Here is a 27,709-nt window from a genome sequence, read left to right as displayed (position 1 = left end):
GATGTTGGAGGAGAGGGAGATGGTGGATCTAGAATGACCCTTAGCTTTGAAAGCAAATTCAACCCTGGCAACTGGACTCAAAAGGGTGGTTTGAAGAATACATTAGACTGAGAGAGTTAACTGCTGCAAATTGACCCCAACTCTCTCCTTCCTTTATTCCTTCTTGCCATGAATTTTCTGTTGAATGAACTAATTAAGTTAATAAATTTCTCCAAGTAGTTAATATTTCACAGGAAAAATTTAACAGGTCTCAGTGACTAACCCTAGCCAGTTATAATGTTCCCTCTCCTACCTAATTCAGTCCACGGGACTCCTTAGAATTCTGAGTTCTTAAGGCATTCTTAAGTCAAGTGCCAAAACTGCTCACTTGAGTAAGCTGAATATACAAAGAATCTATTTCCCCATCTAGAAGGTGGACTTGGTATTACCCTCATTACAAAATTGTTGTGAAGTTTAAAATACCTAGAATGTTTAAGGGACCTGGTACAATGCCTGGATCAATAAATGCTAGTTTCTCTTTCCAAAGTACTTTCTTTTTTAATGCTTTTATTTGACAAACATTTATTCAGCATTTCCTATTTTAGACACTGTACTAAGTGCTGGAGGGCAAAGTTAAATTTAGAAAAAAAGTTACTTTTTTTCACTTCTGAGTGTTAAGGTAAATTCTGATCATTTAGACCAGCATGCCTACCCCCTGGACTGGGAGCTCCTAACAATGTAAACATGCATGTGTTTGTCACCTTTATATTCCCAGTACAGGTACTTATTAAATGTATGAGTGAACATATGTCCAGGGTCCAAGTAATGAAGCCAAAAATCTAAAAGCAGGACTAGGGTCAGAAAACTGGGGTGGTCATGGATGTTCAGACATTACAGGAGGAGATTCCATGAAAACTGAGTGTCTGCTGGGGTGGTCCTTCCACCTGAGGCCCAGCACACTCTGCTAGGAATGCTGTTGGAGGAGAAGGTGGAATTCCTAAGGACCAAGAGGCACCATATGACAACGATTAAGAGATTGGGCTCTGGAATCAGACATTTATGAACATAACTATAATAAAGTGTGATGAACCTTCCAAGAGGGAAGCTCAAGATCCAAGATTTATATAAGAGACTATGTTCTTATAGGTGGACCTCCCTCACCTAAGGGTTCAGGGAAGGCCTCCTTCAAGAGCCTTGCAAATTGCTCACTGCACAACTGAGGGGTTAATGTGGGCTGAAATCCAACCTGTGTTCCACTAAAGCTGTGCACCTTGACTCAAAGCTGTGTGCGCCCCAGAAGGAGCTCTTTTCCTCATTCACCTGAAGGCCTACAGTTCACCCAGACACACCCCACAATTATGGACATCTGAAAGCTGAAAGATAAGTAGATGTTTTCCAGGCCAAGTTTAGGCCAGAGGGACCAAGGAGGGGAACAGCAAGTGTGAGGTCTGAGCATTTTAAAAGCCTGATGTCCTTGAGGAACTGAAAGAAGTTCAGCAAGGTTGAAGTGTGACATTCAAAGAGAAAACTGACAAGAGTGGAAGGGTATTCATTAAAACCAGTATTTTCTATGAGTTTACTAGTTACATTGTGCTAATGGCTGGCTCTCCATGCATTATTTTGTTTAGATCACAGACATTAAGTGACTTGCCCAAAGTCATATTAGAAAGTAGTGGAACTATGATTCAAAGCCAGGTTTAACTCCAGAGCCTGTGCTCCAAAGCACTTGTCCTGTGGCATCCAAAGATTTGCAAATTGCAAAAGAGCAAAACTGGAGATGGGAATGCCAGTTAAGAAAGAGTTGCAGAAATCTGGTTAAAAATGATAGTAGGGCTAGGCATGGTGGTTCACACCTGCAACCCTAGCATTTTGAGAGGCCAAGGTGGGAGGATCACTTGAGCCCAGGAGTTCAAGGCCAGCTGTGGGCAACAGAGACCCCATCTCTACAAAAGAAAAAATTAAAAATCAGCCAGGTGTGGGTAGCATGTGTTTGTAGTCCCAGCCACTTAAGAGGCAGAGGTGAGAGGACTGCTTGAGTCAGGGAGGTTGAGGTTGTAGTGAGCTGTGATGGCGCCACTGCATTCCAGCATGGGTGACAGAGCCAGATTCTGAAAGACAGAAGGGGAAGAAAGGAAGGAAGGAAGGAAGGAAGGAAGGAAGGAAGGAAGGAAGGAAGGAAGGAAGGAAGGAAGGAAGGAAGGAAGGAAGGAAGGAAGGGAGGGAGGGAGGGAGGGAGGGAGGGAGGGAAGAAGGAAGGGAGCGAGCGAGGGAGGGAGGGAGGGAGGGAAAGAGGGAAGGGAGGAGAGGAGAGGGAAAAAGAAAAAGAAAAAAAAAATGATGGTAGACTGAAAATAGTCTTGGAAATGGTGAGGAGTAAATGGATTCCAGAGAGGTTTAGGAAGTAGAATCTATAGGGCTTGGGGGTTGTTTAAATATGAAGGACAATTATGAGAACAGAAAGAAGAAAAGATGGCTCCTTATTTTGTGTCTCTGTGGATGGCATGTAATCTTCTAAAATAGAAAACAGTGAAGGAGAAACAAGTTCGGTAGGGAGGTGAGTTTAGGACCTGTTAAAATTCAAAGAATCTGTGGAACATTCATGTGGCAGTGTCCAGTTGGCAGTCCAGTGCTTGGCCCTGAACCTCAAGGCAGGCTGGATATTTAGCCCCATCAACCTGTAATTGGTAATTGACTGACAGGGTGAGTGAGATAGGGTGTTGGTTAAACTGGTCTTGAACTCCTGACCTCAGGTTATCCACCTGCCTCAGCTTCCCAAAGTGCTGGGATTATAAGCATGAGCCATTGCACTCGGCTTCATCCTATATTTTCTAAAAGAACTTACATGCTGGATAAAATATCACTAATGTTATTATAACAAAAGGGGCTGCTGCTACTAATAGGCCAAATTTATGCCTCATTCACACAGGAAAATGAATGGATTAAAATCCAGCATCAGCACCAGCGGAGGTCTTAGGTTATCAACGGCCTCTTTAAAATTTGACCTTTCATAACCTAACACAGTTCTTCCCCAATATGGGCAATTGAAGTTTCCTGTATTTTACATAAGTGCTATAAAAATGTGACTCCAAGCCAGGCCTTTTCAATCTGCCACCCCTAGACCCCTCTAAATGGAAATTCTGAGCCACCTCGGTTGCAGTAGTCGTAACAAGATGGGATTTAGGTTTAGCTGAATCCATTTTGTCTTTCTTTTCTTTTAGAAGGCATCACAGGAGGCCTCTACATGATGTGGCTTCCAAAGACTCAAGGACCACCCACCTTGCAAGTCTGCAATGAAGAAGGCAGAAATGGAGATTCAAACACCACTTCTTCTATTCTTTTATTAATCACTCTGTAGACATGTGTCCCCACTGCAGGGAGTGAACTGCTCCAAGGGAGAAAACTTCTGGGAGCCTCCAAACTCCTAGCTGTCTTGTCCCTCGCCCTGGAGAGAAGGCAGAACCATGGCATTTTATTGCTGCTTCTGGGTCCTCTTGGCACTCACCTGGCACACCTCTGCCTATGGGCCCGACCAGCGAGCCCAAAAGAAAGGGGACATTATACTTGGCGGGCTCTTTCCTATTCATTTTGGAGTAGCAGCTAAAGATCAAGATCTCAAATCAAGGCCGGAGTCTGTGGAATGCATCAGGTAAGAAGAGGGGCCTAATCTGCCAGTCTCTTCTCTTCTGAGTGGTTGGAGAAAAGCTGCACCAAACCCAAAATATTTTTTTCAAACTTTGTCCTATCTTTTCAAGGATAGTGATTGATTGGTAATCATGCTGAAGCTTATTGCCCCCACAACCTGCCTTTTTTTTTTCTTGAAGACTTCTTTTTAAATAAAATGTTAATTATGTTAAGTAGAAAATCCATGCATGGCCTGTTAAAGCACCTGGTGGTCATTTGGTGACCAAATTATCATCATTCACCTGACAGCAGTGTTGCTTAATGGAAGACTAAGTACCTAGAAGGAAATTTATTGCAGGTCTTGCAAACCTGAGTAGTAAAATCCCCCATTGACCTTACATGCTCCAGTGGATAATAATACCTGAGTGCTGGCTGCCTCACTCTTTTCCTTTCTTTCTTTCTTTTCCTTTCTTTTTTTTTTTTTTTTTTTTTTTTTTTTTTTTTTTTTTTTTTTTAGGCATTTAAATTGAAAGAAACCACAGTCAGCATGACCCAGGCATCTTCAAACTGTAAAATGTAGTCCATAGCATTTTGGAACTACGGCCATTAGAAAGTCTTTTGCATAGGAAGGTTGCCACCCTCCCCACCCCTCATCCCACCGCACCAAGACAGAATGCATCTAACTCTCTCAATGGATTCTCTCTGCAGCTGCTTGAAGAGAGCTAATGTCTCATCAAATATTTTCTTCTCCAAGCCACAGTCTGTTTTATGGTCATTTTCTCCATGATATGCTTTCCAGATCCATCATCATCCTGCTTGTCCTCCATCTGATGCCCCCTAATTTACTGTGACCCTTTTAGAATATAGTCTCCAGGGTGAAGCACATCTCTTTAAAATAGGATCTGACTTCTGCAGAATACAGTGGACTGTATGTCACCTCCCCTGATCTACAATGGAGACTATGACTGTGCTCCAAATCTGGACCCATCTTCTAGAGAGACTTGCAACTTCCCGAAGGGATCCAACACTTTTCCTTGCTCTTCCCAATAACTGGAAAATGAAAATGAAAACTAGAATTGTTCCAAGAAAACTAGATTTCTGTTCATGTTCTAATGAGAGCTAGTACATTGATAATATTTTCATATTTTTCTTATGAATGCAGGAAATCTAAGTGCAGAATTGCACTGATGCTGATGGCATCCTTCACATAACCCATGTGGACAAATATTCTGTTGCACCCCGCTGCACAGAGCTGTACATGTGCCGTGTGTATACAGACCTAAGATCAAGCAAAAGGGTTGCCCTAAAATAATATATATTTTCAAATTATGTTAAAGATAATAAAATTAGCTTAGCAGCATAGTTGTTTAATGTAAAAAAAATCTGTAATATTTCATAATAACTTTGTAGGTTTAAAACAAATAGTTAAAGAAATACATGGGCCGGGCACGGTGGCTCAAGCCTGTAATCCTAGCACTTTGGGAGGCCAAGACGGGTGGATCACGAGGTCAGGAGATCGAGACCATCCTGGCTAACACAGTGAAACCCCGTCTCTCCTAAAAAAAAATACAAAAAACTAGCCGGGCGAGGTGGTGGGCGCCTGTAGTCCCAGCTACTCGGGAGTCTGAGGCAGGAGAATGGCGTAAACCCAGAGGCGGAGCTTGCAGTGAGCTGAGATCCGGCCACTGCACTCCAGCCTGGGTGACAGGGCGAGACTCCGTCTCAAAAAAAAAAAAAAAAAAAAAAAAAAAAAGGAAATACATGAAGGAAACATAAAGAAAATGGTAAACAGAAAACATCACATTAAAAGTTAGACCAAGAGCTTAGGGAACCTAACAATACAATGCAGTACAAAAGATCGTATATCTCACCTCCTGTCACTGTCACTGAGTTCAAGTAGTGAAACTCACAATATAAAGAAAGAACCTGGCGAGTTTTTTCCTCTAGACACAAATACACTGATTCAGCACATTTCCTGAGCCCTCACGCTGAGCAAAATGCTGGGAAAGTGAAAACTATGTCTCTGACCCTATTTCTCTTGTTAACTTGTTTGATTTTTATTTAAAATGTTCTTCTTTGAAAAGCAATGCATGTTCATTTTTTAGACATAAAGTATAAATAAGCCAAAAGCACGTAATTTTAAAACTAAGCATTCCACCACCCAGACATGACCACTGTTGTACACCCCAGAATAACCACTGTCTGTGTATGGCTTTCATAGGTTTGTTATTTGTTTGCAAAAATGAGATCATTCATGTCTCTTTCCCCTTGACCTTCAGGAATGTCATAGTCTAAACTTACGACTCTGCAAATCTGATCTGAGATTATTTTTAGGCACCCACATATTAATATCCTAATCTATTTATGTTTACCCTCGTCTTTTTCTTGTACATCTACATATTGCTTTTATTTAAGTGTCTCACATTAGCTACTTCAAATTCATTACTGGAGAAGACAGATACAAATTATTCAATGAACTACAAATAGCAATCTTTTATTTTTCTTTTTCTTTTTATTATTGTCATTATTGCTCTCTGTCTCTGTGTGAGGCACCGTGCTGAAGGTTTTGCATAATTATCTTATGTCATCATCTTTACAGTCACCCTGTAAGGCAAGTGTTATCCTCCTTTTATTTTTATTTATTTATCTATTTATTTATTTTTGAGGTGGAGTCTCATGCTGTCACCCAGGCTGGAGTGCAGTGGCACAGTCTCAGCTCACTGCAACCTCCATCTCCCAGATTCAAGTGATTCTCCTGCCTCAGCCTCCCATGTAGCTGGGATTACAGGCACCCACCACCACGCCTGGCTAATTTTTGTATTTTTAATGGAGACAGGGTTTTGCCATGTTGGCCAGGCTGGTTTTGAACTCCTGACCTCAAGTGATCCACCTGCCTCGGCCTCCCGAAGTGCCGGAATTACAGGCGTGAGCCACCACGCCCGGCCATGTCATCCCCATTTTAACAGAGAGGGCTCTGTACAGAGCATGCCATGAAGCCAGAGAGTAGTAACAGTTCCATGATTCAAACCCAGCTTTGCCCGGTCTTTAAGTCATTGACTAGAAAGCTTCCCATTTTCTTCCACTTCTTCTTTCTTCCAGGTATAATTTCCGTGGGTTTCGCTGGTTACAGGCTATGATATTTGCCATAGAGGAGATAAACAGCAGCCCAGCCCTTCTTCCCAACTTGACGCTGGGATACAGGATATTTGACACTTGCAACACCGTTTCTAAGGCCTTGGAAGCCACCCTGAGTTTTGTTGCTCAAAACAAAATTGATTCTTTGAACCTTGATGAGTTCTGCAACTGCTCAGAGCACATTCCCTCTACGATTGCTGTGGTGGGAGCAACTGGCTCAGGCGTCTCCACGGCAGTGGCAAATCTGCTGGGGCTCTTCTACATTCCCCAGGTACTCACGCCTTCTCAGATGGGGCACTGGGAGCAGGATCAGAAGAAGCAGACTTGGGGGTGCCATGCCCAATATCCATACAGTTTGCTATTTTCTTATCTCTGGCACAAAAGACCTATGATTTAGTTGATATGCTGTATCATGACCATTTGGGATTTCTGAAACTCCAGTGTCCACAGTGTCAATGATTCCTTCACTACTCTTCCAAAATTCTTTTAAATGTATCTTGCATAAAACTGTGTCTTTTTTTAAAAAGAGGCATTCAATTATTTACTTCCCACTCTATTCCTTTAGTAAATGCTTTTTTCCCTTCTGCTTTTACTAAAAGGAATCAGAGCATATGAGGTAAATCCCACCTCTCAAATTCAAAATATCTGTCCCTAATTCCATTTCCTGAAAAGTCTCTGCTTCTCTACTGTCTGGTTGAAACTTTAACTCAGAGGGAAGCAGAGCATATTTTCTCACAATACAGGAACTTAATCATTGTGTTGCATATTCCAGAAATGGAGAAAATTCTATTTCATTCAACAAATATTTATTCAGTATATATGTATAAGCAGTCTCCACTTAGCAGGAACTCAGCCTAGGTGGAGAGATGGCTGCATTTTCATATACTAACAGTTTATTGAAGCAAGTGCTTTAATAAACATTCAATGGTATATCTTTTCACCAAAAAAAGATAACGAATGTGAAATGCCATTTTATATCCTGGCATTTTCCTTCTTAACACTATAGAGCAAAGCATTTTTCAGTTTAATATTTATGAATCTATGACATCATTTTATAATAGTGAAAAAATGGAAACAACCTAAATGTCTGTGGGTGGGAGAATTAGCTCAATTGTGATGCATCCTTACACTAAGTTTGAAATTAAATTATAAACTACACCTTAAATTTATTTTTTTGAATGCTTAATATTTAAAATTTGTAAGAGTACCTTTGATAAATTTACATTTCTATGTTGGGAGGGCTCCATGGTTTTTTTTGGTTTTTGGTTTTTTTTTTTTTTTGGTGATTGCCATTATCTCTTTATATACATGAGACAAGAGATAGTTTTGTCATTATTTACGGAATCCTTACTTCAGGGAATTAAAGGTATTTCCCATGGGGAAGCCCTGGCTTTGTAACTTTTGTGCCAAAGTGATCTGACAAAGCCTGTATCAGTAAACGTGCTGCGTATATTCAAATTTAGATACACAGTTAAAGTAAGTTATTGTTACACCATAGCCAACAGGCTAAGATGTCAAGTAAAGAAAGAACACGAAAGGTGGCAGGGGGGGGGGGGGGTGTTAATTCTTTGTGGTTTGGATGAAAGATAAGGTTAAGTTGAATTTGAATTATAAAAGTGCTTTGATTATCAATCAAACCAACATAAGTCTATCTACAGTAGGGGTTCTCTGCCATGTCTGCCATGGCTACCTATTGGAATTACTTAGGGAGCTTTAAACATACTGGTGCCTAAGTCCCACTCCCCAAAGAACAAGCTTTAATTGAGCTGAGATGCAGCCTAGGTGTCAGGAGGTTTTAACACTCCAGAAGTGATTCTAATGTGCAGCTGGGCTGGGAGCCACTGCCCTGCCGGGTGGGGTCATGAACCCAGGGGTATTTTGTATGCCAGCCACGCCACCAAGTGGATGGAACAGGCAGACCAGCTAGACAAATTGCGGTTGGAACAGTTTTCTGAATCATTCATGAAATTCTCCCCTCTTACAATAAAAAAAGTTTTGTGTGTTTCTGAGGGTTTTTTTGGGGGGTTGGGACACAAAATGGTATTTACCCCACTTTAGAGTTGCTTTTAAAAACTTGGGAAACATTATAAATATATCCCTTAAGAGAACATATCCATGAGGAATATTATTGGTTTTAATTTTTTTATTCCATTAAAGCCCTTTTGACCTGTTTTTCAAAAACTCAAGAAGCAAGCAATAATGGATGGATTTTTTTAAACGGTAGGTTTTGTGTTTGCAAAAATCTGATTCAGAGGCCTATCGTTTGGGTCTGCTAACAGAATTCTCTGAAAACAGTAACATCTAAACAAATTATTTAATTTAACCACCTGCCTCATGAAGTTCTGTTGTATTTTGAGAATACCTTATTCTGATAAAGGAAAAAATAATCAATTTTATACTATACCTTCTAAAATAAAAGCACTTGTCAGAAAACAATCATACTTGCTTTTTAGTCAAGTTGGCCTCATTTTTTCACAGACCAACACCTTTTATGTTTCTAATGTAGAAACTATCCATTGATAAGAAGAAACGCTTTGGAAATTTTTATTTAAAAATATTGGACATGGAAAATTAATTGTTTTAATTGGTGAGAGATATTAAAAAGGCATTCACCCAAATACCTTTGACTTGTTTTCTTAAGAAGTTCAAAATCTCTCTGGAAAAACTAGAGAACACAAGGTATTAAGCTACTTCATTTCCTAGAAGAAATTCTATTTGTGTTAAAATGTTTCGTTCTTCAGAAAAAATGTTCCCATAACTTGGAACTTCCTAAGTGGTGAGCCTTGATGACACAGAGTGCTGCAAATGAGCTGAAGCCAGCCTCATCAAAGATGTGGATCCCCTCAAGCTTTGGGGTGGCCAGGTGGGGCCTGAGTGGTCAGAGCACTCCCACCAGGGTTGATCAGCTTCTTCCATTTGCTCCTTGTGTTGCCATAATGTGAAAAGAAGTGGGAAAGCTCTGCACTAACTAATGCTTTACATGGTATTTGGCTACTTCTTCAAGCAACGATCTCTTAACGTCAAGGGCAAGACTTTCTTCCCCTGGTAGTCCACACCCTTGCTCAGATGCAGAAGTGGCTATGTCTTAGAGAGTGCAAACATGTCAAGACAGCTTATCCAGGGTTCCTGTTTAGCCTCTAAGATTTTCGAGACCCACATCAAAAGCCTGTCAAGCAGGCTCGGCCATCACCTATAAATGAATAAAGGAAAGGGCTCTGGAAGGTGCTTCCCAATGAAAGATTCTTCACAGTGCTACCTTCAAAAGTGGGTCTGGTCATAAAATCAATCCAACAATAGAGGGATGGAGAGGAAGGGAGGTTTTTCTGATGATATTTAATTACACACGTCATTGTTATTGTGATGCAGGGGGATTGAGCCTAATGGTCTAATTGAGCCTAAAAGAAACAGTTCTCAGAAATGACTGCAATTAAGGTTACTTTTTTCTAAAGTACTGGGGTGCGGGGAGGAGAGGGAGGAGGAGGAATAACCAGAGGATGGGAAGAGAGAAATTAGGTAGAATAAGAAAAGGGAATTCCCGGGGACTCCTCTGAAAAGCCTTACGTTTATAATCCATGGGGAACCTGATTCCTTCCAGAGGCAGATTATGGACAAAGTGTTTATTGCCGTAAAGGGAAGTTAAACTGTTCAGATCAGAAGCTGAGCACAACAGGCCAAAGTTGTGTACGTGGATATACTATAACCAATGAGGCAGCACAGAGGAGGTTAGAGGAAACATGAAATGGTGCATAAAGACTCTTCTTGAAAGGCTAAGCACATCCCACTATTGTTGGGTTGATTTTATGGCCAGACCCAGTTTTGAAGGTAGCATTGTGAAGAGCCATCGATTGGGAATTGGGATGCTCCCTCATAGACTGAAAGGTGCTTAAGTGCTCACGCTGGAGTGGAACAGATGCTGCTTTTCCTTACACTTTCTTTCATCCTGTACACAGTGAACAGCATAGTTGATAAATGAGACCAAGGCATGCTCAGAAAGCCACCTCCACAACAGCCTGGAGGCTCACTCAGCACCTCCTCACTCACTCACTCACTCATTCACCATGTTCTTGGTTCTCTCCAGGTCAGTTACGCCTCCTCCAGCAGACTCCTTAGCAACAAGAATCAATTCAAGTCCTTCCTCCGAACCATCCCCAATGATGAGCACCAGGCCACTGCCATGGCAGACATCATTGAGTATTTCCGCTGGAACTGGGTGGGCACAATTGCAGCTGATGATGACTATGGGCGGCCAGGGATTGAGAAGTTCCGAGAGGAAGCTGAGGAAAGGGACATCTGCATTGACTTCAGTGAACTCATCTCCCAGTACTCTGATGAGGAAGAGATCCAGCATGTGGTGGAGGTGATTCAAAATTCCACGGCCAAAGTAATCGTGGTTTTCTCCAGTGGCCCAGACCTTGAGCCCCTCATCAAGGAGATTGTCCGGCGCAATATCACAGGCAAGATCTGGCTGGCCAGTGAGGCCTGGGCCAGCTCCTCCCTGATCGCCATGCCCGAGTACTTCCACGTGGTTGGAGGCACCATTGGATTTGCTCTGAAGGCTGGGCAGATCCCAGGCTTTCGGGAATTCCTGAAGAAGGTCCATCCCAGGAAGTCTGTCCACAATGGTTTTGCCAAGGAGTTTTGGGAAGAAACATTTAACTGCCACCTCCAAGAAGGTGCCAAAGGACCTTTACCTGTGGACACCTTTCTGAGAGGTCACGAAGAAAGTGGAGGCAGGTTTAGCAACAGTTCGACAGCCTTCCGACCCCTCTGTACAGGGGATGAGAACATCAGCAGTGTTGAGACCCCTTACATAGATTACACACATTTACGGATATCCTACAATGTGTACTTAGCAGTCTACTCCATTGCCCATGCCTTGCAAGATATATATACCTGCTTACCTGGGAGAGGGCTCTTCACCAACGGCTCCTGTGCAGACATCAAGAAAGTTGAGGCGTGGCAGGTGCGTCCTTCACTTATATAGCAATTTGCTGTATAATAAAGCAGAGTTGGGCTTCTACTCCAGGCAAGAAAAATAGTGGTTACTTGAAAAGGGCAATATTTAAATGAGGCCACTAAATGGAGTGTTGGATTCAAAGTACTTTTTTTAAATCTTGAGCAACTGACTTGAGCAAAATTGACAGTAATTTGATTATCTATTTAAAGCCTTGAGTCAACTGTTCTTTAGTCCAGTGGTTCAGAATAACTAAAGTATGGTCCCCAAAAGTTTTCAAATATCCCAGAACAGATTTAGTAATGAGTGGGGTATTTTTCTAATGTCTAAATTATCAATATTGTTCCCTTGTAAGTAAAGTATCTTTTGAGTACCTATTATGTTCCATATACTAAGTGGCATAAAGCTAGTATTATTGTGTTCAGTCACCACTTTTGCCATTACATTACGACAGCCTATACCAAGCCACCCAGCAGGTCAGCTAAGTGCGACTTAGGACAAAAGCAAATCAAAGGCACAGAAAACAAAAACTCTTTGTAAAAAGATTTGATATTGAATGTTTCAAAAAGAAGTACTGAAGTCGTTATCGTAGGAAAAATCAGAACTTCAGAGGAGTTCCCACACTTGTTTAGCCTTGTTTTGTATTTTTGAATTACACACAGGACAGACATCATAATCTTTTTCATTTCAAGAGCTTATATCCTAAATAGCTGTTTGGGTCTTGCATATGTGCCTTATTTTTTCAATCAGACCATGTTTTACACTCCTTTTGTATTTTCCTTAGTTCCAAACTGACCTATCAGAGAGACTGCATGACAGTGGAGAGGGCGGGGACTCCTGAATTTGAATGGAATGTCCCAGCCTCCAGTGCCCCCATTTCCTAGCTGTGTGATCTTAGGCAAACCATGGTTGTAAGTCACAGTGTCTCCATCTGTGACACAGACTTAATGTCTAGCTTACTTTCCACTCAAGGTTCTTTTGACTTAGGTTCGTGACATTAAATGACATGATATATGTAAAAGCAATTTGTAAACTTTCAAACTCTAAACAGATGTATGATTATTATAGTAGCATTTCAGTACACCTCTAATTTATCCATCATTGAGATAAAAATGATAACTAGAACAGCTTTGTGTACAGAACCCAACCACCACAAACCCTTTGGGAAGGATAACAAGAAGCAAAAAGCATACAACTTGTATCAGTCACTGTAGAGATTCTCATGAAAGACAAGGAGTGACTGTCTAAGTTGGTCGAATGAGTCAGAATCTACAAGTTCTCAGCCCTTCTTTTATGGGAACCTCTCACCCAACCATCACTGTTGGCTAAAATTTCTAACTTCTGTGGGGTACTCAGAGCTTCCTTCTTCACATGGAACCCCTACCCTGTCAAGATAGAGGTGCTGTAATAAAGGTCAGAAACTCTAAAGTCTTCAGGAGTGATGATGCTAAGGTGTAGGGTTTTAAGTAGGAGGAGTAAGGGGACAATCTTTTAGGTGGTTGATACTATCATCTTTTCTTTCTTACCTTTCATGTCCAGTGCAAGGAGGACCCCAACTCGAAAAAACTTCAAGACAAGGGTAGGGTTGAAGGAAAAACAGGTTTCAAGGGGGAAACTTGGCAGTTCTACCCTTCAATGGCTCCTCTTCCAGATAAGGAAATAAAATTCAGATGGTCAAGACCAGAGCTTGGACCTGTGAGAGAAAAAAAAAGCCATGACAGGCAACAGTCACAACTGGGACTTTTAGTTGTGTAATAGAAAGCCCTAACCAAATTGGCATAAACAAAAAAAGAGGAAATGTAGTGGGTCATGTTACTAAAAATCTCAGAAGTGTTCCAGGTACAGCTAGGTATTTTCGTCTCATCTTTCTGTTCTTCATTCCCCAGGGTTAGCAATTTTCAGCCTCTGTAGCAGCTTGAAGCTAGGATCTCCTTACTTCCCAAGATATCCCGTAAAAGTTCCAGAAACCACATTTATTGACCATTCCTAGGTAATGGATCCATCCCTAATGCTACCAGTCCTCCAGACTACATAGATTTAGAGTAAGGGGGGGGTGAATCCCCAGTGAGAAGTCAGGATGCCATTATCAAAAGGAGGAAGAAATAGAAGCAAAGCAGCCAACATTCAAAATGTCCACTACACAGACACTTCACCCAACCATGGCCCAGGTAAAGATATGTTCTCCTGACTCTTACATGGTCTGGCAAAATCCCCCCAGGAGAGAGCACAGATGGGAAAATGGGATCAGAACTCTAGGGAGGAATAACATGGGATATTGGCCAAAATGTCCTGAGTGCTTGGTGTGGATCTCCTTTGAGCCTCAGGAACCTAGGTTGTTGGGCGGGCATTCCAGAATTTGAGATCTTGGCCAGGGGATGAACTAGCAATTATTAATTCTCATTATTAAGACCTATATCTTCATCAGGAAATCAACTAGCAATTATTCATTCTCAATATTAAGGCCTATATGGAAATTTATCACCTATAATCTAATCCAAGTCTCCAGCTAGAACTCCATGTCTGCCTTCTCTCAGTTCTTCCCCTGTAAGCCAACCTGCGTGACACCTCCTCACAAATCACTCATTAGTTTTTGGCACAGCATCTTTGCATAGGCCATAGCCCACACCAGAAGGGCCATCAATTTTTATCTCTCCTGTCATTTTCCACCATGAACATTTAAATTGTTTTCCAAATCTACTTTCCCCTGGAAGTCTTTTCAAATCATATTCCCACAACACACTTTCTGATCATTCTTGCTTCCTCATTTTTGATGTTTATATACCCACCTTAAGCTTCCACATCTCTTCAGTTGACTGAAGTAGACACTTATTAGTTAAAATTCTGGTTATAAGGGTCAATCGCAATTTTTTTCGTTTCTCTCTCCTCAAAAAAATATATATCAATCAACTCATATGCCTCCAAAGTAGCACTAGCAGGTGATTTATGAGCATACAACCCACAATTGCCTTCTGACCTCTTCTTGGAGACCCTCAAGCCCTCCTCACATCCCTTCTCAGCTCTCTCTTCACTACTCCTTTGCTGTACTCTAAGCTTCATAAGATCAGGAACCATGCCTGTATTGTTCATCTGTATGTGCAGAATGCCTGATGCTGGAATATTCATAGAATGAATGAAGGAGTGAATAGCAGTCTAGTTGATTTGACCTGTCAGCACTACCTAGAGGCCTTTGAAGGGAACTGTTTGAGCCAACAACCCGTTCTTGAATCAATCACCGTGGCCAAAGTATTCTAGGCTCTGTTTGGACAAGCTTTAGTCACATCCCCACCATCAAGTTTGAATGGAACGTCATGTAAGTACGAAATCACCTTCTTTCTTCTCTCAGGATGATCATGCACAAGGTGTGCTTCATACTCTCCTGCACCTCACACCAATACTCACTAGTCAAAAAACAGGCATGCAGCCATGGTGAGGATGGAAGTCAGATGGAGCTGATCTTTCTAGGAATTGCTGGTACTGCTGGAAGTTGGGGAATGGGGGATAAATTGTGGGGACAGCCAGAGAAGATGGAAGGGAGATAAAAAAACATGGCTGGGATTAGAGAAGGGAATTGGGCCTGCATCTTCCCCCATGCTCTTACCACAGGAATTGGGCAAGAAGCATCAAGTTCATTATCTGTGTGACCTGGCCCTCATTATCTGTGTAAGAGCTGGAAGTCCTAGACCGGCGGGGGGTTTCTAATCTCTAGCGTTCAGCTTAATTCAATTGACGCAACTAAGAATGTGTGCCAAGAGGTGATTCCCATTTATGCTGATAATGAGCAACCATTTGACTTTAAAATCTTTTAGGGGAAATACCCTAAAATACCACAAGACGGGAATATTATGGCATAAAAAATATGTTAGCTTCGAAGTGCATGCGTGTACTGTATTTGCCCCTCTGTGAGATCTATGTGTCTTTCTTGGTGGTGTTTTCTTTGTGAACCTGTAAGTCTCTTTGTGTCTGTATGCTATGTTCTATGTTCAGATCTTTTTCTTTGGTTGTTTGCTTTTTTGAGGCAGAGTCTTGCTCTGTCGCCCAGGCTGGAGTGAAGTGGCAAGATCTCGGCTCACTGCAACCTCCATCTCCCAGGTTCAAGCAGTTCTCCTATGTTCAGATCTTTCTATTAGCTTTTTAAATTTCTCTTCCCCTTCATTTATTCTTTTCCCTCATATTACTCCCCAAATAAAATAAATAATTTGGAAATATATTATATTGGATAATAATCTCAAGTAAAATTTTATATTTCATTTTAAAAGGAACTGTCAGTTCCTTTTTAAAACATTTTTAAAAGCAAAAGAGGCCAGGCGCGGTGGCTCACACCTATAGTCTCAACACTTTGGGAGGCCAAGGTGGTTGGATCACAAGGTCAGGAGTTCAAGACCAGCCTGGGTAACATGGTGAAATCCCATCTCTACTAAAACTACAAAAAATTAGCTGAGTGTGGTGGCATGCACCTGTAGTCCCAGCTGCTTGGGAAGCTGAAGCAGGAGAATCACTTGAACCTAGGAGGCAGAGGTTGCAGTGAGCCAAGATCACACCACTGCACTCCAGCCTGAGCAACAGAGCAAGACTCCGTCTCTAAATAAATAAATAAGAAAAAGAGTGTTCTCTCTCGGGCAGATATCTAAATTATCTTTTAACTTATGTTGCTTTTTTGTGGATCAATGATTATCAATTTAAAGATTCCCTGTCATTACTCTTAAGAGTGAAATGGTTTTCATCTCCATCTTCCCTGTTATGTGAATTAAAGGCAAGATACTATGCAGAAAATAAAATGCCCAAATGCAAAAATTGCAAGTCAACCTGCCAAAAGAAATATTAAAGATGTTTAAAGAGGTGACTTAGAGATATGACTTGGTAAGCATAATAATTGATTGATTATAAGTGGATGACATACAAATTTTGAGTAGAAAATATTCCACATTTATGTGATTTTATTTATATACCTGCTGTGAGGACATACTACAATACAATTCAGGTTAGGATTTGAAGTAAGGAAAAAAAAATCATTGGAGATGAGTCTTGAAGAGTAGATAGGATTTGTGGATATGGAGAAGGATCTACTGTACTCCTTGGAGGAAGAGTCACAAAATGTCCTGCTAAGCAAAAGAATACAGACTTAAAAAAATAGTACATAGTGTATTATTTCATTTATGCGACATTCTGTCTCTACTGACAGAAAGAAAGCAGATCATTGGTGGCCTAAGGCTGCAAGTGGGTAGAGGCTGACTTTAAGGGACACCACAGAACCTTTTGGGATGGTGGCAGTGGTAGTTACCAAGCATATACATTTGCCCAAACTCAGAACTACACACTTAAAATGAGTGTATATAAATTATACCTCAAAAAAGTTGATGAAAAAAATAATGGAAAGTCCCCAGATAGGGAAATCCTGGCTATGCATGGAGATCAGGATGTCATTCAGGTTAGACCATTTTCCCAATTATGGCCCCTCATGTTGCCATAAGCGTTACACATCTCTACCATTTCATTTTTAAAATATGTCCGTTTTCTCAACCTACATTTGTACCAGTTAACCTGTTGTAACTAGAGATAGACAACTTAATAGATGTCTAATTTCACTCCTGCATGTGAGTAGGTAGTATAGTGTAATGGTTAACTGTTTGGAATCTCAAGCCAGACTGAGTTGGTTTAAATTTTAATGGCCACCTAATTGCTTTATGACCTCAGGCAGTCACTTAGTGTCCTTGTGCCTCACTTTTCTCTCTCACCTGAGAAATAGAGATCATGAAACTTATAAGTTTATTATGAGGATAATGTTAGTTAATATGCACAGAGTGCTTAGGGTAGTGCCTGTATACTATGTTCAGTAAATATTCTTGAGTATTATTCTTTCATAGGTGAGGAAGGTAAGACCCAGAGAAGTCGGAATGATTTTCCTAAAGTAATATATCTAGCTAGTAAGAAAGCCACATCTGCTCCAGGTGATCTGTTCCCCAAAGAGGCCACAGGAGTTGCTAAAAGAACCAGTTTTGCCTTCTGAGCACCACATGCCTTCTAGCTCCTGAGAGGCTGCCAGATCAGCCAGTGGTCTCCAAGTGAAGACACTGGTCCACTACCTTGAACCCTGGGTGTTCACCAATTGTCCTGACACCTCGGTCCTTACACAAAGAGAAAGTATAGTGTGCAAATAATTGGGAGTGGATACAACCAATCAGGTCGGAGTCTATTAAACATCTCTTTGTCCATCATGAATATTATTGCATTTCTTCTTTCTAAAACAGTGCCTGCTTGGCCAGTAGTGGTTCCTCAATAAATACTTGTTGAATAAACAAATGAATAAAGAAAGAAAATGGGACAAAAATAACTCCTGAGAGGACAGTGACACAGTACCTAGATATAGGCACAGATAAGGGAGATCAGTGATCTCAGAGAAGTGGTCAGAAAACTCTTACACAACAAACCACAGTAATGCTGACTTCATAAACTGGGGCTGAAACTTAGCTCTGCATTATCAACAAAGTAAATTACATGAAAGAAAACATGTTTTGGTAAGGATTTTAAGACTATAAACAGGGTTTTTGAGGTACAAAGATCCAGAAACCATTAAATTTTAAATTATTCTTATATTTTTAACTGATGTAGGCCCCCTAAGAATCTTTATCAGGAACAATTTATTAGCCTAATTTGTACTAATAAATATGCCTAAAAGAAGAAAAGAAGCAACTTCAAAAAAATTATTTTGGCCTTTTTATTTGGTTGCTTGTTTTTGTTTGTTTGGGTTTAGAATTTAGATCATATTTTCAGTCTTACTTAGCCTGATTCAGTCCAACTGAACTGGTTAGAACTTCCAGTATAATCTTGTATAGATACAGTGAAAACAGACATTGCTGTCTGCATCTGATCTCAGGGGGAAAGCGTTCAGTCTTTCACCACTAAGTATGATGCTAACATTCATAGATGCCCTTTACAGAGTTGAGGAAGTTCCCTTTTATTCCTATATTGCCGAGAGCTTTTATCAGGAATGGAAGTTGGATGTTATCAGTACTTTTTCTGTATCTATTCAGAAAAGCATGTGGTTTTTCTTTTGTAGTATATTAATGTAGTTGAATGTCAAACCAATCTTTCGTTCCTGGGATTAATCCTACTTGGTCATAATGTATATTCCTTTTTGTACATGTATTTGTATGTTTAATTTACTAAAATTTGGTTAAGAAATTTTGCTTCTGTGTTCATGAGGACTATTGGTCTATAGTTTTATTTTCTTGTAATATCTTTGCCTGGTTTTGGTGTCTGAGTAATGATGACCTCAGAATGAGTTTGGCAATATTGACTCCTTTTTTGATATTCTATAAGACTTTTGTAGAATTTGTATGAATTCTTCCTTAAATCTTTGGCAGAACTCATCAGTGAAGCCACCTTTAGTTGGTTTTCTTTGTGGGATTGTTTTGTTTTGTTTTGTTTTGAGATGGAGTCTCACTCTGTCACCCAGGATGGAGTAAAGTGGCGTGATCTTGGCTCACTGCAACCTCTGCCTCCCAGGTTCAAGAGATGCTTCTGCCTCAGCCTCCCGAGTAGCTGGGATTACAGGCATGAGCCACCACCACCAGCTAATTTTTGCATGTTTAGTAGAGATGAGGTTTCACCATGTTGACCAGGCTGGTCTCTAACTCCTGGCCTCAAGTGATCCACCCACCTCGGCCTCCCAAAGTGCTGGGATTACAGGCATGAGCCACTGTGCATGGCCTGTGGGAAAATTTTGAACTGCAAATTCAATTTATTTAATGGATAGAATGCTATTTATGTATATATGAGTCAGCTTTGATAGTTTGTCTTTCAAAGACTTTGTCCACATCGTCAAATTTATTGGCGTAACTTTATTTGTAATATTGTTTATGATGTTCTCAGACTATCATTATAATGCCTGCAGCATCTATAGTGATGTCACTTCTCTAATTTATCATACTGTAAATATGCATCTTCTCTCTTTTTTCAGATCAGTCTGACTAGAGATTCATCAACTTTATTAATCTTCTCAAAGAATCAGCTTTTGACTTTAGTGATTTTTCTCTATATTTTTGTTGTCTATTTCATTTATTTCTACTCTGATCTCTGTCATTTCCTTTCTTCTGATTTATTCTAGTTTAATTTGCTCTCCTTTTTCTAGTTACTCATTTGGAAACTGGAGTCATTGATTTAAAAACCTTTCTTATAATATAGACATTTAGTGCTATAAATTTCACTGTAAATATTGTATTAGCTGCATCCCTCAAATTTTGATATGCTGTGTTTTCATTTTAATTCAGTTTAAAATACCTTCCAACTTTCCTTTTGATTTCTTCTTTGGCCCTCAGGTTTAGAAGTGTGTTATTTGGTTTCCAAGTTTCCGGTGATTTTTCCAAACATTTTTCTGTGATTTGTTTTTAATTTAATTCCACTGGAGTCAACATACTCTGTTTAATATTAATATTTTTAAATTTATTAAAACTCGCTTTATAATCCCGAATATGATTTATCTTGATAAATATTTTGTGTTCTTGAAAAGAATGTATATTCTGTTGTTGGGATGACTGTTCTGTAATTATCAATTAGATCAAGTTGGTTGATAGTACTGTCCAAGTCTTTTAAGTCTCATATTTTTATTGATTTTCTGCCTACTTCTTTCAGCTAATACAGATGCCTTATTGACCTTATTTTTCTCATTTATCCTCAGACTGATAAAAACCTCCTCATGGGCACCACTTGTCCACATAGTCATGCTGGATACCTACAGGTTTAATATCTATTCTATTAATCATGCACTCAAAAGACATAGTTTGAGTATCCACTAAAATCTAGGCCCTCTACAAACCACTGGAGATACAGAAAGAAATAACACAGTTCCTGCTTTAGAGAAGTTTGGTCTAATGAAGTGTAGGTACAAAATTCCTAGCCACAAAGATTCTGGGGTGCTTTCTTCTCCAGATAAGATGTTTACATTGCCATGTCTTCCCTCCTGCCTACCCTTTATCTCCCTGCCACATCCAAAGTTGGACTTGCCATGTCTCATTACTCAACTCGCTACACCAAGTATCCTAGAGGCTACCTTGTTATCAAGGTTCCTGCCAATTACAAATGTCAGTTTCAATAATTAAGTCATATTTGGATTTTTAAAGTCTTTTTCCATGCCTTCCTTTTTGTAACAGCTTTATAAGATGTAATTCACATGTCACACAATTCAGTCATTTAAAGTATACAATTAAGTGGTTTTTAATATATTCACAGTTATGCAACCATAGCCACAATCAATTTTAGAACATTTTCACCACATCAAAAAGCAACTGCATACCCTTTAACTGTCACTCCCTAGGCCCCCAAAGCCCCAGTCTTAGACAAACACTGATCTACTTTCTGCTTCTGTACATTTGGACTTTCCTGGATGTTTCACATAAATAAAATCATAAAACATATGATCTTTTGTGACTAGCTGCTTCTTCCATATTATAACATGTATCAGTACTTCATTCCTTTTTACAGCAAAATAGTATCCCACTGTGTGGATATACCACATTTTATTTATACATTTACCCAACTGATGAACATTTGGGTTGTTCTCACCTTTGGTTGTTATGAGTAATGTTGCTATGAACATTTATGTACAAATGTTTGTGTGGACATACATTTTTATTTTTCCTAGGTATGTACACACACACACACACACATACACACACGAGTAGATTTGTTGGGTCAAATGATAACTCTATGTTTAACTTTTTAAGGAACTGCCAAACATTTTTTCCAGTGTGGCTGCACCAGTTTACATCCCCACCAGCAGTCTATGGAGGATCCCAAGTTCTCTACATTTTGATCAGCCCTGTTTCTTATCTAATCCCATACCTTTCTGATATGAAATCTAGCCTCTTTTTTTGCCTTGGCTCCTCTTTACTTATCTTCTGCATTTCCCCTTGTTCTCTAGACATACATGATTCTTGAGAAATTGATCTCTTTACTGGCCCCATAACACATCATGTTTATTCCTAATGTGGTATCTTTGCCCATGCTGTTCCACGGTTTTTAACACCTTCCCTCCCTCTGTCCTTTCCCAGCCAAAATATTTACTATGCCTCAAGCCTGCATTGATCATTTCAGCCCTTTTTAATTTCTATCTCCTCTGAGTTTCTCTGTACTTAGAGATGATACCCCATCAGTTAGCAGTTACCTGTATTTTATCTTGTACTGTTTACTGCTTCATTGAATATTTATGTCTTGTATTTTATCCCCTAATCCATATGAAAACTCTATGAGGATGGGATAACCATGTCTTGTAGTTCTGCAGCCCAGTTCAGAACACACAGTGAATATTTTGTAAATATTTCCTAGTTGATTTATTCCAATAGTATAAAAATCCAGTCTTGTGAGTTTTTTAATGAATACTTAGAAACTTTAAGAAAATGATTTTTGATTGTTTCTCCTTTGAAGTTAGGATTATGGTGGAAATCTCCAGCCCATGCCACCAATAATGCAGAAGACTTGTAGCCAGGGATGAGCTTTAAGTCACTTGTCTGTCCAGTCTGACCAGTGTGAAAGATGACCAGCTAATTATGGAAGGATCTTGTTCAGTTCCCCTCCCCACTTCTACCTTGATGCCAGGAGAGTTCCACTGCAGAGAACTAGTGGACAAAGGAGAGAAGCAGCTTGTTGCCTGGCATGTTAAGAACCAAGGAACTGAAACCTAAATAGGAGGAAGAAATGTATGCTAACTACTACAGCTTTACCACTATATATGCATTTCAATAAGGGTGTGTTACTGACCTCTGACAAATATTTGCCACGGACACTGTAAGCAATTTATATTAGAGGTGTAGGATGGTGTTGTAGAAAAGCCATATTCAACCCCCAGCTCCAGCACTTAGTGGCTGTATGACTTTTGCAAATGTCTTGACCTTTCTCTGCCTCTGTTTCATCATCTAGAAAATGAAGATACTAATAATTCTAATCCATAGAGGTGTTGTGAGGATTAAATGACATAGTGCGTATTAAGTATTAGAAGAGTGACTGGCACATAGGAAGTACAAATAAGAGGTAGTTTCCTACGTCTTCACTTTTCTCATCTCCTTTTCCACATGTACAGATACATGGCATGTGGACAAGATAGTGGAAACTCTATGATTAGGATGAAACATTTGCACTGACCAGTCATGGTAGGTACATGGGCTCAAAGTATAGAGGGCTTTGGAAGCTACCTGGAGAAGTTTTATCTGAGTCATGGTAGGTCCCCAGCAGGAAGTGGGAGGGGCATGATTACGGCATGGAGAAGGATGAGCTGGCCATGTCAGAAAGGCCCCCGAGCTGCTAAGAGCAAGGTTTCGAGCAATGCAGGAGGAGGGGCAGTATTAAAGAGCAGAACTGCATGTTCCTCTGAGGGCAAGAAGGATGTGTCAGGACAGGGATGTGTTGGGGTAGAGACAAAAGGATGTACACCACTCTGGGTAGGAGGAAGTCAGGTCACCCCAACAGTGAGGAGGGATAGGAAGTGGAGGTGGAGGTAAAAGAAAGGAGCATGTCTAGAACACCTCCTCTCCACTGACTGCCTTAAGGCCTCAGTAAAAATGAAGGCAAACAAGGTTGTCAACCATCAGAGAAGGTGAGAAGTCACAGGAGAAGACACAAACCCTTAGTAAGAGGCATTCTCCATCTTTTTTGAGGATGGCTCAGCAGTTGGTTGCAGAGCCAGCTAGCAGGGAGTGAGGGGTCCCTCTCCTTCATAGACCTGAGTGGAAAGTCAGGGCAGCCAGGGCCTGCCAGTGGAGCAGTGGTCACAGACTGCAGGTTAGGGGAGGCGCCCAGGGTGCTATGCCTGTGAGCACACACAGTCTATCATGGACTCCTTCCCCAGGCATATCTTGGAGCTACTTATGGATAAATCCAAGTGACTCCTCTTCTGTATTTAATCTTCCTTACTATAAATCAATGTTTGTTTAAAAATAAAGTCAATACAGATATCAATTGTTAAGAAGCAGTGCCATCTCTGGAGTGGAGTGGGACAGGAGAGGTGCTGGCTCATTCCGCGTGTTTGTCATGCATATCAGAATAATGTACGCCTCAGAAAGGCCTATTAAGGCCATTCACTAGATGGGCCCAGCCCAAACGTTGTCTCAGTGTGAGATTAAACATCGGATTTTAGGTACCTTAAAAACAATGATAAATGGCCGGGCGCAGTGGCTCATGCCTGTAACTCCAGCACTTTGGGAGGCTGAGGCAGGATGGTCACTTGAGCCCAGGAGTTCGAGACCAGTGCAGGCAACATAGTGAGACCCTGTCTCTACAAAACCAAAAAAAACCCAGCTCAGAATGGAAGACTGCTGGAGACTCAGGAGGTGCACTGGAAGCTGTGCCCTACACTCACAGGCTGGACCCTGCCTTACTCTCATGTGGTGTCACAGTGACACAAGGCTGGCCTCACGTGAAAGATAAGAGGCTGAGTGCCCACTGCCCCCTCTTGACTGATGTCAGGAACATGTGAGGAAGCAGAGCCAGGAGTCTAGCGATGCTGCAGTAGAGTATAGCAATTAACAGTGCAGGCTTGGGACCCTGGATGAGATACTTAAAGTTTTCAGTGCCTCAGTTTCCCCAGCAATAAGGTCAGCTTAATACTATTTGTTGTGAGGATTCGATTAGATAATGGATATAAAGTACTTAGGGTCGTGCCTCAATGGTAGTAAAAATGACTGATATCTAAAATGTTTACATGACTAACATGTGATATGTGTTAGTAATTATTATGATGACTTTTTTGTGCAAAGACTTTGTGACATAGAAAACCTTATAAAAATTCAAGGATTTGCCATGACTGACAGCAATAATGGCCAGGGCTTCACCCACAGCCTCATCTATTTCTTCCTTCCACCCCACTCTGTGAATTTTGGCAGCAAAGCACTTCCACAGCAGCAGGATCACAGGGAAAGAAAGTGCGGAGAATAAGTGCACTCAGCCATTTCTCCTCTCCTTCCCCAATGCCCAGCTCAGAAGATGCCAGGGATGGGCTCTGGCTTATAAATCCTGCCCGTCCTGGGGCACTTCCAGGTGATGGCACACCTGCAGGACCTTTGACTTGGCCAGTTGCCAGGTGAGATGTCTCCCTTTCCTTTCCTTTCCCCATCTTCAAAAAAGTGTTTCCTACCCTAATTATAATTTGAATAATAATTAAAGCCCATGGCTTACCAGGGCTGCTGCTAACACAGGCAAGTACTTTGGTGTGAATTAGAAAAAGCTGCCTCTTCCTTAAGTCACATTCCTCCCACTTTGTTGGAACAAGATAGTTTACCGTCGTTGTACAGGGCACAGCCTACCTAATTGGTTCTATGTGGCAGCCATGTGGCTTGTATTCATTCTCTGCTCCTCTTTAGGTCCTGAAGCACCTACGGCACCTAAACTTTACCAACAATATGGGGGAGCAGGTGACCTTTGATGAGTGTGGTGACCTGGTGGGGAACTATTCCATCATCAACTGGCACCTCTCCCCAGAGGATGGCTCCATCGTGTTTAAGGAAGTCGGGTATTACAACGTCTATGCCAAGAAGGGAGAAAGACTCTTCATCAACGAGGAGAAAATCCTGTGGAGTGGGTTCTCCAGGGAGGTAGGTGCTGTCCATCAGAAAACCAGATGTCTCCACCAGGGGCAGGAAACCGTGCTGGGCTTTGGGAGGGCCTTTGGTTTCACCACTGGACTTCCAAAATAAAGAGTCCACTTCCCTGAACTCTCTGGCCACTGCAATCTTGGGGCTCCCTGTGAAATCCGTAGTGTTTAGTGTAAAGAGAAGAATCTCCAGAACCTGAGCCCAGTGCCTTCCTACTGTATTGAAACAGTTTCATTTTTCACGAATATGACTCCCTAGCTAGTCATAAAGTTTCCTTGGCTAAAACTTTCCCTAACCAGAGCAAACTATTTAAGCAAATGTAAACATCGGTCAAGTCAGTGGCTCTCAGCTGGGCCGAGGGCAGGGGAGACAAGTTTTAGAGTGGAGGGGACTGCTTTGGGGTTGTCACAATGACCAGGAAGTATTAATGGCCTTCAGCACTTGGGGTCCAGGGATACTAAGTGTCCAGCCTGCGTGGGACAATCTTACATGACAAAGAATTGTCCCCACCTCAATGACCAGTAACAGCCATTGAAAGACACTGGAGTCCAAAATGGAGCTGGATGTTTTCAACTGAGTCATTCGGTGTTGTCACCACCCTCACAGCCTGGACAGTTCACACAGAGGTAATTCACTGTCATCCACTGCTGACCTGTAAACCAAAAGGACAATTTATTCTCCTTCTCCAGGAGACCTGTAACAAAGAGGAGGATGCTTGTGTTCCTGAGTATCACTGCATCTGGAAGCCTGTTAATAACCAGAAGCCCACCCCTCAGTCAATTTGCACTTAAGGGAGAGAAACGTGATACACTGGAATGATGACCATTCTGTGATGTTTGTGTCCTAGAATATAGCAGGCTGCTGAGAACCCAGGTCCTCTGTAAGAACACAGATCCTAGACAGGGCATCCTCTTAACTCTCCCAGGAAGCCTGGAAAAGACCCACCACATTTCTATTTGCATTTGACTTCTTATTATCACCTTTGAGCATCTTGACCACTTCTTTTTTATTTTTTATTTTTTTTTTTTTAGATGAGGTCAGGCTCTCTTGCCTAGGCTGGAGTGCAGTGGCACAATCTCGGCTCACTGCAGCCTCTGCCTCCAAGGTTCAAGCAATTTTCCCACCTCATCCTCCTGAGTAGCTGGGATTACAGGCGCACCACCACGCCCAGCTAATTTTTGTATTTTTAGTAGAGACGGGGTTTCACCATGTTGGCCAGGCTGGTCTCGAACTCCTGACCTCAGGTGATCCACTCTCTTTAGCCTCCCAAAGTGCTCTGGTGACAGACGTGAGCCACCACGCCCAACCATCTTGGACCACTTTTTATAACATAACCAAAGACTCACTTCATCTTCTTATCAAATGCTTCTTAGGTTGGACAGGTTCCTGATGAGATGCTACAATTTCACTGTTACCCAGTATGTAGATGGGTTACCCCTGGGAAGGTCTCCTATAGACAGTGAATCTCATCCACAGTGTGCCATTTTTAATAGCTTCCACCTCAGAGGGTGGGTTCTCAATTATAAGCATGTCATGACCTTTTCCAGATGGAGATTTGGGGGTTCCAGATGTTGTATTCCTCTGTCCACTAATTGTACCATTGTCTAATTTATCACGCATTTTCACTGACTGGAGTCTAAATTGATCAGCTATACTGCCACCTGTTTATCCCTGTTGGATCATCCAGGTTATCTTTCACCCCCATTAATGCATAGAATTGAATTATCTAATGGCACATGTCTCCTCTCCACTGCAGCAGGGAACTATCTCCTGTACAGTTCTCCATAGCCCTAATGTCCTCTCCCAGGCTATGTACATCATTGGCTTAAACACTGATAAATGAATAACAGGGAACTCTCATAAATTCTGTCACTTATGTTCTTGGAATAGTTGACACAGTTACAAGTTAAATCTAATTTTTCCATAGAAACATTACCTCAAACCTAGCACACAGTGGATACTCAACAAATCTTAGGATCTACTCTATTATTTTCTGTACTGTTTGTGGAAATGACCACAAAAATATCATCTATATTTAACTATAAATTATATATTAATGACTTCCCTACATGTTTCACAAAGTTGTTATTGAGATCAAATGAGATCAAGGATGAAAAGTGTATGATAAACTGAATCATACTATTAATATATAAATGCAAAGTATTATTAATATGGCATTATACTTAACTGATGTTCTCAATTTTCTTACAAATGTAGCACTAAATTTAGAGCTAGATAGATCTTTAAAGATCCTTATATTCAAGCTTCCAATTTGAAGTTGATGCCACTGAGGTTTTGGGATGCAAAGGTGACTTGTCAGGCCAAACAGATGGTCAGCATAAAAGCTGAGACTATGTTCTTCCATTTGTTTGTGTCCTCTTTGATTTCACTGAGCAGTGGTTTGTAGTTCTCCTTGAAGAGGTCCTTTACATCCCTTGTAAGT

At 41.0% G+C, this 27,709-nt stretch overlaps 2 protein-coding genes across 2 annotated transcripts in view; both read left to right on the top strand.

Annotated features, from left to right (window-relative positions):
* FAM162A (family with sequence similarity 162 member A) overlaps positions 1–27,709 on the top strand; it is a 569,879-nt gene that overhangs the window by 404,216 nt on the left and 137,954 nt on the right. The window lies entirely within an intron of this gene.
* The window catches only part of CASR (calcium sensing receptor), a 103,396-nt gene that overhangs the window by 61,470 nt on the left and 14,217 nt on the right, over positions 1–27,709 (top strand). The window contains exons 2-5 of the mRNA XM_050781828.1: positions 3,198–3,625; positions 6,700–7,006; positions 10,814–11,698; positions 25,036–25,266. Coding sequence (XP_050637785.1) covers positions 3,441–3,625; positions 6,700–7,006; positions 10,814–11,698; positions 25,036–25,266 — 1,608 coding nt within the window. The 5' untranslated portion in view covers positions 3,198–3,440. The remainder of the gene's footprint in view (positions 1–3,197; positions 3,626–6,699; positions 7,007–10,813; positions 11,699–25,035; positions 25,267–27,709) is intronic.

This window comes from Macaca thibetana, chromosome 2 (assembly GCF_024542745.1).
Source record: "Macaca thibetana thibetana isolate TM-01 chromosome 2, ASM2454274v1, whole genome shotgun sequence".
NCBI classification, from domain to species: Eukaryota; Metazoa; Chordata; class Mammalia; order Primates; family Cercopithecidae; genus Macaca; species Macaca thibetana.
This window is presented reverse-complemented; position numbering and strand designations above follow the sequence as displayed.